Raw genomic sequence first — 13,869 nt, forward strand, 5'->3', positions numbered from 1 at the left:
TGCAGATGATCTCATTGATGTTGGAATGGTCTCCCTCTGTCTTCTCTCCACTGGATTGAGTTGTTTTCTTCTTACAAATGTTTTCCTCAACATTTGTAAGTTCTGTTCTCTCTCTTGTCTCCCTCATCCCTCCTCTGATGATGTCTGAGTCCTTTCTCCCTGTTGTTTGTGGTCTGGGTGATACTGGGTCTGTGTCTGTCCTGTAGAGATGGTCCCTGGAACTGAAATCAGTGCTTCATGTACAACATGGAGAATCTAGTCACTAATGCTGCAATAGCACTGTACAGTGCAGGTGGGGGGGGTCACTGCATAAATTATACACATGTCTAACCACTATGCTGCATACCTGAAACTAATATAAAATGACATTGAATATCAGCTATAACTGAAACAACAAATAATTTTGAGAAAGTTTAAAAAGAGATCAGTGCTTCAAGCCTGGTCTGACCAGCGTGGAACAGAGTAGGATGGACACCTCCCTTGTTCAAGGCACTGGTCAGTCTTTTGGTGACAAAGGCAGAACGGCACTCTCTTATGTGGTGGTCGTTCTCATCCTGTTGAATTCCACATTTTATGGGGAAAGCAGGGATACTGATCAGACGTTAGGCATTTCTTAATTGCTGCACTTCGGTTTCCTCATCCGTAAAATGAAAATAATAGGGCCTTCTTATAAAGTCGATGTGAGGATTTAATGAGATGATCTTCTTATAGAGCTTGGTGAAATACCACTGCAGTGTGCTATTATACTATCATCATCGAAGGTCACAGAACAAAACACTTACTCTTTCACACATTCTTTCAGTTTTCATGGAAGGCCAGGAAGTTCTCTTTTTCACTTCCATAAACATCAACTATCCGGCCCAAAAAGGCACTGGGCCAGCCCTGCGGCTGGGGGCCATGGTGTACTCCACGTGGCGAGCATTCACTCTGTGCTTTTATGCAAAGCATTCATCGGACAGAATCAAGGATCGGGGTTTTCAGCTCTGGGGAACCAGTGGAGGCGACTTCAACCTCTCAAGCCATAAATGGACCCCATTTGATTGCAGTCTCTGAATTATTTTGAATGTTTTTGTGGCCTTATCATTATCTCGTCTCTGATGATCTTTGGAGAAGCCTTCACATGTGACCGGCCTTCCCAGACAGTGGGTCTGCTAAACAGGAAAGTGTCATGCACATCAAATTGGCAGAGTAATAAGTTTGAGAGGAGCAAGGTGTTGAGAAACATTGTCAGGAAAATAGCTTTTTCACACTGGTGCCACGACTGCATTTCGTACTCACGTTATGGTTTCCCTCTTAATTACCCAAGATGCTTTCTGAATACCATTTGGGCTTATTAGTTTTCTCCAAAGCCAACCTCAAGCGTATTGACTTTAATTAGCATTTGTTTCAACTTGATCCTTCTGCATATTTTGGCAAAAGGTGGCGCCTTAGCGTATTGGAACATAGCAAGCTGCAAAATTCCTGGGAAGACATCGATAGAATGTCTTCCAGGAGTCATGTTCTTCCTGTCATGTGTTCTCTTTTCAAAGAAATCCTGTTTTAGTCTAAAAGGTTTGCAAAAAGTAAATGGAGTTACAGGGATAGTGACAGTTAAAGAACAGAAAACTAAAGCATATGTGTAAGGACTTTTAATATATGAACGTGTTATATTCCAGAAGTTGTTTTGTAAGCCATAGAAACAGCATATAACAAAATAATCTACCACCTCTCCCATCCCTGCCTCTGCCCCACTCCCATTTTAATGACACAAAAACTTGCTTCTGTTACCCGGTCTGGACTAATATCCCACAGAACAGACGCAGCAGACAGGGGCTCAAATCCACACCTCCTTATTCCAATCTTCCTTTGACTCTATATCCTTTAGACTTATTCTGAATTCAGAAGAGAGAAGAATCCAGCTAAATTACAAGCTAAACAGGCTTTATGGATTGTTTGGAAAGCTAATGCCATTCTGAACCTTCCTTGTTTGTCGAAACGCACCCTCACTTATGCAGCTCTCTTGTCTTAGTAAGGTGTTCTCTCCTGTAACACTCCTGTTCTGCCCCCATTCAACAGTCCCTGCCCCCTTCTCTCTCGTACTTTTATCCACATTAATGATTGTCTAATATGCTAGATATTTCACTTATTTATTCAACACCTCCCCCTACTAGAATCTAGCTCTGTAGGGAAGGCATTTTTGCTTTGGTCACTGCTGAACCTACCCGGCCTAGAGTGATATGTGGCACACAGTAGGTGCTCAAGATGTATTTGTTGAATGCAAACATAGAATTTCACAGCACTAGCACTCCCTGCCCCCATCCCTCCTTGGGGCCTCGACTACAGATAGGGAGAACAGGTTGCCTTGCAAACCACCTTTCCAAAGTCAGAGTTGCCATGTCCTTCCAACAGATGAAAGGGGAAGTCCTGCCCTACCCCAGAAACACTCACTCTTTCTTTCGCTGGACAGGTAATCGCTTTGTGATTTGGACAAGCTTATTACTCATTACAAGAAATTCCTGAGGTTGAAAAGCCCTGTAGCCATACTTCCCATTAATCGGTGTATGTTTTATAGTCGATTTGTAAGCAGAGTGACTCATTGTGTGTCACCCACTCCAAGAAGCAGAGGAATTTTGCTGTTGTTACTAACATCGTTTGTTCTAAAGTACCTTGATTTGAGTGGTTTTTGTTTTTTCACCTGTCAAATCAGTTAGTGGGGAAACCATTGTCAAGAATTTCCTCCCAAACACATTGTTGAAATAGCACATGTGCAGACCATTAGTGTACCAGACCTAAATGTTGTGAGTAGAAACTGATTGATTCAGACGGCAAAGTTTGAGTTTACAGTAATGAAATTGTTCAAATAAACAGCATTGAAAACGTGTGTGTGTGTGTGTGTGTGTGTGTGTGTGTGTGTGTGTAGTGACAAATAGTAATAACATGAACTGGGTTGTACAAATCTATCAAACTTGTAAAGTTGACTGGACCATTCTAAAAATTAAAAAAAAAAAAGGAAATGGTCAAACAAAAACCTTTCAAAGCATACAAATACAATTTTAATTATTGTTTTATACTGTGCTGTACATTCTCATGACTATTGTGTAACCCCCAATTTGTATTTCTTGATCCACCCTTTTCACCCAACCCCCAACTCTCCCACCCCTGACAACTAACAGTTTGTTCTCTGTATCTGAGTCTGTTTCTGTTTTGTTCGTTCATTTATTTGGTTCTTTAGGTTCCACATGTAAGTGAGATCATGTGGTATTTGTCATTCTCAGTTTGACTTATTTCACTTAGCATAACACCCTCTAGGTCCATCCATGTTGTTGCAGATGGTAAGATTTCCTTCTTTTTATGGCATAGTAATATTCTGTCACATAAATGAACCATAATTTCTTTATCCAGTCTTCTATTGATGGGCATTTCAGTTGTTTTCATATGTTGGCTCTTGTAAACAGTGCTGCAATGAATATAGGGGTGCATATATCTTTTTGAATTAGTGTTTGGATTTCTTCAGGTACATATCCAGAATTGGAATCTCTGGATTATAAGGTAGTTCTATTTTTAGTTTTTTGAGGAATCTCCAAACTGTTTTCCATACTGGCTTTACCAATTTGTAATCCCACTAACGGTGCAGGAGGATTCCCTTTTCTCCACATCCTCACCAGCACGTGTGGTTTGTTGATTTATTGATGATGGCCATTGTGACTGGGGTGAGGTGATATCTCATGGTGGTTTTAATTTGCATTTCTCTGATGATTAGAGATGTTGAGCACCTTTTCGTATGTCTAGTGGCCATCTGTATTTCCTCTTTGGAGAAATGTCTATCCAGGTCCTCTGCTCATTTTTAAATTGGATTTTTTGGGTTTTTTTGGGGGGGTGGTGTTGAGTTGTGTGGTTTTTTTTAAATAAATTTTGGATAATAAGCCCTTCTCATATGAATCATTAGTGTATATCTTCTCCCATTCTGTAGTCTGTCTTTTTATTTTGTGTACGGTGTCCTTTGCTGTGCAAAAACTTTTTAGTTTGATGTAGTCCCATTTGTTTATTTTTTCTTTTATTTTCCTTGCCTGAGGAGATCGAATAGAAAAAATATCACTAAGAGCAATGTCAGAGAGTTTACTGCCTATGTTTTGTTCTAGGAGTTTTATGGATTCAGATCTTACCTTTAAATCTTTAATCCATTTTGAATGTATTCTTACATGTGGTGTAAGAAGGTGGTCCAGTTTCATGGCTTGTTTGTTTGTTTGTTTTTTGTTGTTGTTGCTTTTCTTCTGGAATTCCAAATTCATTGCCTTCTCAAGTAGATTTGTATGAGTTGTTAAAGTACTAGAAATTCATAAGACAGTACTGTATCAACTGAGTTGTTAAAGTACTAGAAATTCATAAGACAGTACTGTATCAATTGTTTTCACTCATGTATTTTTATAGATTCTTTGTAAAGGGCGGTTAAGATGTCATCCTTTTTGATGAAATAGTGCCATTTGCAACAACGTGGCTTGATCTTGAAAGTATCAGTCTAAGTGAAATAAGCCAGACAGGGAAGGACAAGAACCATATATCACTCATATGTGGGACATAAAACAAAAAGCAACAAATGAACCAGCAAAAAAACCAAACTCATAGACACAGATAACAGAATGGTGGTACCAGAAGGGACGGAGGGTGGGGAAGGATGAAGAAGGTTAAAGGGGGTCATATATACGGTGATAGAAGGAGACTAGCCTTCGAGTGGTGAGCTCACAATGGAGTATACAGATGTTGTCATATTATAGAGTCGTACACCTGAAATTCATGTTATCAACCAGTGTTACCCCAGTAAATTTAGTAAAAAAATAAATAGAAAGATTTCCTCTTGTTTGGGACTTGCTCTGTTTCTCTATTTTCTGGCCCACCTGTTTCCTGGTCAGCCTGCGGCATTCGGGAATGATGCTGTCATAAAAAGTTGGTCGTTATGGAGCAAGGTGAGCAGGCACAGTGGTATTCCCCATGCTTTTGAAAGCTTGGGCGCTCTCTTGTATACACTTTGGTCAGGAAGTTTTATAAGTCTCCCATCGTGGGCATGTTTGTATGGTTATTGCCCCAGCTAGTGAGGTGCTTCCTTCTGGGGAAGTTTTGTATTAGAAAAAAAGAGTATTCCTTTTGATTCTTCAAATGTTTGTAAAGTAAATTCAACCTCGCCAACCTGACCGGCATTTGCCTTTCAGAACTTTCTAGTAGACCTTGGTTCACTCATTTCTCACTTCCCTGTCCACTCACCACTTACCCTGATTTCGTCCTTGTAGGAGTCGTAAAAGCATGCTGTCAGCGTGCTTGTCTGAGTTTGCTACTTGACATTAAATTCCTCTTTTTTTCTTGCAATAATCAGAAAGGGGTGAGATTAAAAAGCATTCAAAGGTTTATAAATAATAGATGGCATATGTCTACATAGAATATGTCAGTTTGAATCTAGGGCTTTTCTTATTTGTTTTATAGCTTGATGGCAAGAAATATTAAGCAAGTATGTCTGTATGACTGAATTATTCTACATCTGTGTTCATAAAGCATTAATCTGGATTCTTCCAGCAGTGAGATCATTTGGTCCAGGCCTTTTGGAAAAGATTGAAATTGTGACGGTACCCTTTGCAGCCCTATCATTTTATTCCATTTAGCTATTTCTTCTACTCTAAGTGCTGTGACTATAAAGGATTAAGACTGGTTTCTTTCAGCCAGCCCCGCCAGGCTGTCATTTTGCAATCACACCTCATAAATGAAATGAGGGAAACACTGAAAGATGGTTGACAACACCTTTCTGCTCAATCCCAGCACTCACCTCCTAAATGTGCAGTGTCAGCACTGCTCATCCAGACTCACAGAGGCTGGCCGCCACTGTTCTTGGCTGTGGGCAGTGAGGGTGAGAACCCTTTGATAAGAGTACACAGAGAATATATATTTCTTTTATGTGTGTGCTCTAACACTATGCTTTATGAACTAAAGTTTTCCTTCACACAGTGCTTTATTACACTTCCTAGTGTGTTTAACACCGTTTCAATTTTCCTCTCCTGCTAGGTGAAATGAGGAATGATTTATACATCACTATAGAAAGGGGAGAATTTGAGAAAGGAGGGAAGAGTGTGGCCAGAAATGTGGAAGTTACGATGTTCATTGTAGAGAGTAGCGGCCAGACCTTGAAGGTACGTTAAAGCTGGATATTTTGTGGTAAGACAATTCCATATCATTGCTTTAGGTTCATCCTTAATGAGACCAGTTAATTTCTCATTTGCAACGTTTTCAATCTTTTCTTCTCCACCCCGTGTATTTTTTCAATCCTTGAAACGCCTCTCAGAAAGGAAAGTAGGAAAACAAAACGGCTTTTACAGTTGGTTTAATTAATTGTGTCAACAATTTCCTCATAGCAGTTATTCAGTTAATACAGTATTTTTTAATGCCATTTTATATTTTCCCTTTCACCTGTTATGGTTTGGGAAATGAATACTTTTTTCCTGGCAGTTGGTAAAAACAAAAACGAAAACAAAATACACATTTAATGACGTGTTTTCATTTTGACCAAAGTAAGGCATGAAGATTGGGGTATGACTAATCAGGGTGATAATCACGGGTTCCTTTATGGAACATGTTTTGCGTGAACCCCGGGGCAGAGTGAGTTTCGCAGGCACAGGCTTTTGACTGCAGCCTATGGAGAACTTGGCTGCGTCATCCGACTCGCCAGTGCCCATGTCGCCCAGGTCACCGAGGCCCCCCCTTGGCACAGGAGGCCCTGGGAGACCAGCCTCAGAATTAAACAGCCAGAGCCCGCTGGCAGCAGCACGTGCAGGAACAGAGAGCAAGGGTCTGAAGGGGTCATTCCAGGTGCTGTGCTGTTTGGGGAGCCTGCAGACAGCAAAGCCATTGCTCGCTACTTTGGGAATAACCTTTAAATGACGCCTATGTGTTTCCTCTGCCAGGATTTTATCTCCTTTGGCTCCGGAGAGCCGCCCGCTGGTGAATACCGCTCCTTCGTGCTTTATCACAACAACAGCCCCCGCTGGGCCGAGCTGCTGAAGCTGCCTATTCCCGTGGATAAATTCCGGGGCGCGCACATCCGCTTTGAGTTTCGGCACTGCTCCAGTAAGTGTTCTGTAGGGCTGGCTTGGCTGTGTTGGTTGGGGTAGTCCTCTGGCTGAGCTGTGATGCAGTGTGAGCTGAGCTGCAGAAAGTGTGTGCCACGCCAGAGACCTCCACGAGGGACGGATGAGGGTGAGGGGTTCCTGAGAGGTGGGCAGGCTCACTTATTCCCAAAGAGCCCATCATCTGTGTGGAAACAGAGGAAGGAGGAGAAAAAGTACCTATGGAAATTTACAGCGTTCTCCTTCATAAAAACTGGCCTGTCACTTTCATAGTCTAGAAAGAGTAGACAGAAAGGGCAGACGCAGCATTACAAACTTGACCGGCCCTGGTGGTCTCAGGCAGTCCTGACCTGTCTGGTGTTTCTCCCACCAAGACCTCACCCAGCTCGCCGACAGCTCAGAGGAACTCATGGGGACTTGCCTGGCCTGGGAAGTCACTAGGAAAGCCTCTGATTGGCTCAGATTTAGATCTGATTTGCATACATCTCTATCACAGAGCAGTCCCAGACAGCATTCAAATGAGAATGAGGTAAGGTCAGTCCAAAAGGACCTTAGAGATGATGTGAACTAATTGCTTCATGTTACAGATTTAAAATACCTTAGACGTAGAGGTTACCAGATTTGTTTGTGTAAACATCACTATCCAAAAAGTTGTCATTTCTTGACCACTCTATTTTAATTCTTTTGTATTCATTACTCTTAAGGCCCCACCAGCTTAAGATCTTCTGGTATTCCCTGTGTCATTGAAGTGTTCCTTCCAGAAGCAGCCCCCTGGAAGGAACGGAGGCATGGCCAGTAAATGGGCGTTGGCTTCACCTGAGTGCTGTGTCCTTCACCCAGGATTCAGGGAGAGAAGGACTTCCTCTGTTGCTGGGACTATAGCATGTTTCGGAACTGGCTCAGGAAGTTCCCATAGATTATGCTTTTGTGGATGTTTCAGAATGGAGGGAGATAACTGGCAGCGTTCTCCCAATTTCTCAGAAGAGTCTCGGGGGTAGGACTTGAGATGGGAAAGCATAAAGGACTTGCAATGGTGCCATAGCATTCCTTCCACGAGTCTTTGTTTTACATTCTCAGTGGGGCCTAACACATGCTTTGAGGTTTAACAAAAGAAAAAGAAGGAAGTAAATGTGAAATCGAAGAAAAGGGAGAAAGAGCATTTGGAGAAAATTGTTAGAACTTGGAAAGTGGAACAAAGGCTATTTTTAGTAAAACCTGTTAGACCTCTGTCCTCTTGTCCTTGTCCTTCAAATGTATTTTCGTGTGTTTTTTCATTGTTAATATTCAGAAGATATAACAAAACATAAAGAAAAAAATCCCCATAATCACACAGACTATAAATAATCAATGTAATCATTTTATCACGTGATAAAACATTCCAACTATTTCTCTGTGTGTGCACATATTTATTCAAAAGTAATATTTATTCACAAAACAAATATTTATTGAACCCATATTGTGTGTCAAGCACTTTACTGAGCAGTGAAGATAAATCAGCGAACACAATCGAATAGCTCCTCTCACAGCGCTTCCATTCTATAAAAGGAAGATAGATAACACAATACCTGCGAGCAAATGAATACATACTTCATCAGGTAGTGATAAGTGCAGTGAAGAAGACTAAATTGGGGTTAGGTGCTAGAAAGTGATGTTGCCGTTTTACAAAGGGAGTCAGGAAAGGCCTCTCTGATAAGGAGACTTACCCAGTCAGCCACAACTAAAAGCAGTAAAGGTGTGAGTGGGTGTCTGGGGAAAGAATATTCCAGACAGAGAGAACAGTAGGTACAACACATTCGAGTTTGAAACATGCTTGGCATTTTCAAGGACTAGCAAGGACTCCGGAATGAGCAAGTGAGTTTGGACATAAGACCAAAGAGGCCACAGGGGAGCCGGACCCCATAGGGCCTGTGGGTCATGGGGAGGACTGTGGGTTTTATTTGGAGTGAGGAGAGCCGGTAAAGGGTTTAGATCGAAGGGGGAAGTCTGGCTGCTGTGTGGACAATAGAGTGTGGAAGGGCCAGGTGGTAACAGAAAGACCATTCAGGAGGCCTTTGCAGTCCTGCACCTAAGAAATGAAAGTGCTTTGCATTGGGATGGTAGTAGTTTGATTCTTTTATTACAGGTTGATTGACAGATTGGGTGTGAAAGAAGGAGAAAAGTCAAGGATGACCCCAAGATTTTTGCCTGAGAATGTAGTGGTCATTTAATGAAGTGGGGACGATTACAGCAAGAATCTGTTAAGATAGCAAAAATCAAACATTCCATTTTAGACATGTTAAATCTGAGAAGTCTATTAGACATTCGAAACATCAAATAGGCAGTTGAACGAGGTCCAAGCTAGAGACTTAAACTTGAGAATGAGAACATATAGTGGTATGCTGTAAATGTTTAATAACTAGTCCTTGGGGTGGTGGAAAGGGTTGGCGGAGCCCTGAGTCACAGTGTTTGCTGCTTGCCATGGGGTAAATACTCACATCATGGCCAATTTCAAGCTACCAACATGATGCCATTGAACTTCGAGTTGGGGAAAGGTTTGGGGAAAATGAGGGGGAGGCAGTAATGAGATTAACAAGGGATAGCCAGTGAGGTTGAAGGAGAATCCAGGAAGATAATTGAAGAAAGTTTTTCAAGAGGGGGTCGATCAGACATGTGAGGTACCAGTGATAAATGAAATAAGACGACGACAGAGGAATTAGCACGCGATTTGGCCTCGTGGAACTCACTGACCCTGACAAGTGGCTTTAGTGGATTTGCAGTGATGAAAGCCTGGCTGGAGTGAGTCCAAGAATGAAAGGAGAGAAGGAAGACAGGCAGTGAGTTTGGACAAATCTTTTGACAAACTGTGCCATAAAGAATACCAGAGAGCCGAGAAATGGGAAAGGGGGTAGTAGTTGTAATGGAACAGTGGGTCACAAGAGGGGCTTGGTTTTGTTTCTCTTTTTTTAAGATGGAACTTTTAAAACGTGTTTGTTTGTTTGGTGGCAATGATTCAGTAAAGAGAGAGAGAAAAAAGTATGATGTGGAACAAAGAGAGGACGACTGTAGGAGCAGCGTCCTTGAGCTGGGGAAGGAGCATGGGATTCACTATTCAAAGTTAAGAACTGTCCTTGGATGGAACAGTGCCGGTGGATACAGGAGGGCACAGGTGCGGGGCCAGGGGGGAGTTAATAGGTGGAGGCTGGAGCACATGGGATGGTGTGATTGTCTAGAAAGGGGGAAGAGTGAATTGATTAGGTAAGTGTAGAAAGCTGGCCCAGTTTATGTGTTAATTAAAGTGAGATTGGTGTAGCATAGGCAAGGAATAAGCTGTAAGTAGGGTTTAACCAGTTTGCAGTGTTGTAATGGAAGTGTGGAGTGAAGAATTGAGGGTATTTGCAAGGAAGCGATTAGAATGATAGATTATAGAAATGGGAAGCTGAGAGCAAATGGAGAGAGGGGATCAATAAATTGGAGGTCCCAGGGGGGAAAATTGTTGGAGTTGGGGTACGAGGAGGAGTGAATTAGAAAATGGGGAGGTAGAATCCATAAATTTAGAGGTTTATTAGTACAAGGGGATCATATTATACATACCGTCTGTAACAGTTCACTCAGTTTATTAATTGGGATGGAATAGCGCAGGAACAAAGGCCATGTACTTTAAACTTGGGTGTTTTATTTTAGAACAGAAGGCACATTTGGGGAAACTATTGCTTTGTTTCTTACCTTTGCTCATTTTATTTGTCATGGAATATTTTTATCTTTCTGAATATCAAAAACCCCACCAGAAAGATGGTCAAATGAACCTAGGAAATGATTTCTAAATTAATCTTCTCTCCTAATCATACATTCCATACCTAGCACCTCACTGATGTAGAAATCTCTTGCCAGAAGTTTTTTTTTTTTTGCTGCGATTTTTGTTTAATTTTTAAGACTATCGATATTTTCCCAGTTTCTTGCTGGGGTTGAAATGAATGATTATAAAAGAGAATTCTTTGCTGTCATTGCATTTTCAGGGATGCCCTCATACTAGAGACCAAAGCCAGCCAGCCAATATTACTGTGCTCTTGTGGCATTCCACTTCTCTGTGGGTAAATGCCGGACATGATTATAAGGGGAGGGTGTGAGCCTTATAGATAACCAGGTCTAACTCACCCAGCTCATGTCTTCTTGCACCCCAGAGCTGGGCTTTCCTCGTGTAACGTTCCACTCCCGCTCGTGTGTAGGAAAGAATAACTACCAGGCTCTAGTAGGCCACCAGCCCCGGAGAGCTCCTGCCTGCATGTGTACATACTAGAGGAGAGTGGAGCTGGACAGACACGGTTCTTTTAACACTTTCTTTGTTTTTTGGAGAAAAGGAAAGAACTGGAATGATAGTCAAGAGATGTAGAGCAAGCTACCTCCTCTCAGGTGATCTCAGTTTCCTTATGTGTAAATAATGGCTCATGGTCCTTGACCTGTCTAGCCATTGTGACCCTTACTTAGGCATCTGAAAACCTCATTGCCTCGTTTCTGGCTTCCAGAAACTTACTGTAGGAAGCCCTTCTTCAACTACAGATTGCCATTCAGGCTGTTGTTGGGTTTTGGCGTGCCCAACTGATTCTAAGGAGGTCGTGTCCACAGGCTTTCTGTCTTTACACCTGTGACTCTAAGGGAAGAAGTTCTGTCATGAGCTGAGGCTGGGCTTCGAGACGCCTGTTCCAGGAGTAGTGAGCAAAATACTGCATTTGACATTCATCTGTTCAGGTCTTCATTTCACAACTATTTACTGAGAATTGACTGTGTTCTTGGCACTCCTCGAGATGCCAAGCTTAGAATAAAATAAAACAGGTAAGAATCCTGCACTCAGTGGAACTTCCATCCAGAAGTGGATGTGAGAAGAAACAGGCAGTACATGAGCTTTTAAATAACGTAATTCAGATAATGAGTCCCATGAAGAGAATTAGTCAAGGAATGTAGCTTGCCGTTAAGGGACAGGAATGTGAGGTCAGAGGGTGGCTAAGGACGCAGACTCCCACCGGCTGAGTCGCTCTCCACTGTATGAAAGGAGCTGGTGAGTGTGGGTTATGCTTCTTGATGATCACGCTTCCTGCCAATCTGTGTATCTGAACACAGTTATGTAAGCAAGCGCTTAAACAAGCAAGTAATTCCTTTTTCCATTCTTTTCCCCCCACAGCAAAGGAGAAAGGAGAGAAGAAGTTGTTTGGTTTCTCTTTCGTCCCCCTGATGCAGGAAGATGGCCGGACTCTTCCAGATGGCACTCACGAGCTGATCGTGCATAAGGTAAGAGCAGCCAGATGTGGGCGCCGGCAGTGAACCATGGGGCCAAATTCCTCACTCACTCTCTTATCATCACTCTGGAAAAGAGAAAAAGAAAAAAAATGACTGGGAAGAGTGTTCTTTTGGAAGGCTGCTGGCAGGGAGAGTGTCTTTTGGAAAGTATTGTTTGTATATTCTGTGTTGTATTTTAAAGACGATTTTTTTTCCACCTTAGATATTTAAGTGTAGGTATTTGCGTAGGTCTGTAGGGTGACCTCAAGTCTCGCTTACTAATAATATGTGGAAGAAGGAATCCATTCTTTATGGCACGTCAGCTGTGGGCTCTCTCACCTGTGGCTCAGAGGGTGTATTTTGGGCAGGTGCTAAGTTTCCAGTCATGTCCAGGTTCACTCTTTAAATGAATGTGCCTAATACCAAAGCCCTCATTGCTGACCAGAGCCATCCGTGTACGCTGATGAGCGCCATCCGTGTACGCTGATCAGAACCATCCGTGTACGCTGCTCAGAGCCATCCGTGTACTTGAAATGCCAGGAGGACAGTCGCAGAGCTTGCCTCTCTGTGAGCATTTCGTTGGTGGATTCCTAGACACAGAACCCTCCTCTGATGCCAGAGGGCTGTCGGGTGCCTGCTCACAGCAGGGCCAACCCTTTTCTCAAAATCAGAGCTTTGCATCAGAACTTTAAATCCGCCCAAGCTTCTGAAGACATTTTCACTGAGCATCCAGAATGCCAACCCATAAAGCATAGGGAAGTTTATTTGAGCTTGAACAATTTAAAGGCAGGTGTCCCCAGGGATCTTCCTTGGCCGCAAAGGAGGCGCAAGACGGTATCTGCAGATTGTCTGATGCTGGGCAGACCCACTGTGCAGACCCGCCGGGAAGCGTTAGCACCCCTGGAAAACCTTATGTGTCTGAGATGTCTGGTGATTGGAGTTATTCCATGTTGCTTATTTAAAAAGGGTGGAATACTAGCCAAGTATAACAATTTCTATTTCTAGTCTATAATGACATGGTTTTCTTTTTCACTGTCCTGAGCCAACAAGTTCAGTTTCTGCTTCAGACCACTTGCAGTTTACAATTTTAAAACCATATTAGGAGCATAATACGTATCCTTCCTCTGCATGGCAGGGAGGCATATAGCCTGCTGATAGCTGCAGCTTTGAATCTATTATTTAAAAAAAAAATAGAAACCAAAAGAAAGACAGGGAGGAGTGGATTTCAAACCACTGGGAAAGAGGCAGAGCCCATTTAGTAAGTGGTGTTGGGATGACCATGATGGGTGTTGGGAGGGAAAAAAGAGCTGGATTCCCGCCTTTGCTTCTCATACCAAAACAAATTCCAGATCCATTATGAAAAATAAAACTGTCAGGGCCTTAAAAATATGAGTGAACATTTTTATAATACTCAAGAGAGGAGGGCCTTTCTAAGGATGGCTCAAAAAAACTTATTTTGTCAATTTGGCTGCATAAAATTTAAAACTTCTTTATTGATAAAAACCGTCATAATCCAGGCTGACAGACATATGACTGAAAC

General features: G+C 42.3%; 1 protein-coding gene across 4 annotated transcripts in view; it reads left to right on the plus strand.

Moving 5' to 3' along the window:
- The window catches only part of DOCK4 (dedicator of cytokinesis 4), a 365,769-nt gene that overhangs the window by 223,415 nt on the left and 128,485 nt on the right, over nucleotides 1–13,869 (plus strand). For all 4 annotated transcript variants that reach the window (XM_081079735.1, XM_081079737.1, XM_081079736.1 and 1 more), the window contains exons 14-16: nucleotides 6,025–6,149; nucleotides 6,921–7,083; nucleotides 12,235–12,341. In XM_081079735.1, coding sequence (XP_080935861.1) covers nucleotides 6,025–6,149; nucleotides 6,921–7,083; nucleotides 12,235–12,341 — 395 coding nt within the window. The remainder of the gene's footprint in view (nucleotides 1–6,024; nucleotides 6,150–6,920; nucleotides 7,084–12,234; nucleotides 12,342–13,869) is intronic.

This window comes from Rhinolophus hipposideros, assembly GCF_964194185.1.
Source record: "Rhinolophus hipposideros genome assembly, chromosome: 18".
Classification (NCBI taxonomy): domain Eukaryota; kingdom Metazoa; phylum Chordata; class Mammalia; order Chiroptera; family Rhinolophidae; genus Rhinolophus; species Rhinolophus hipposideros.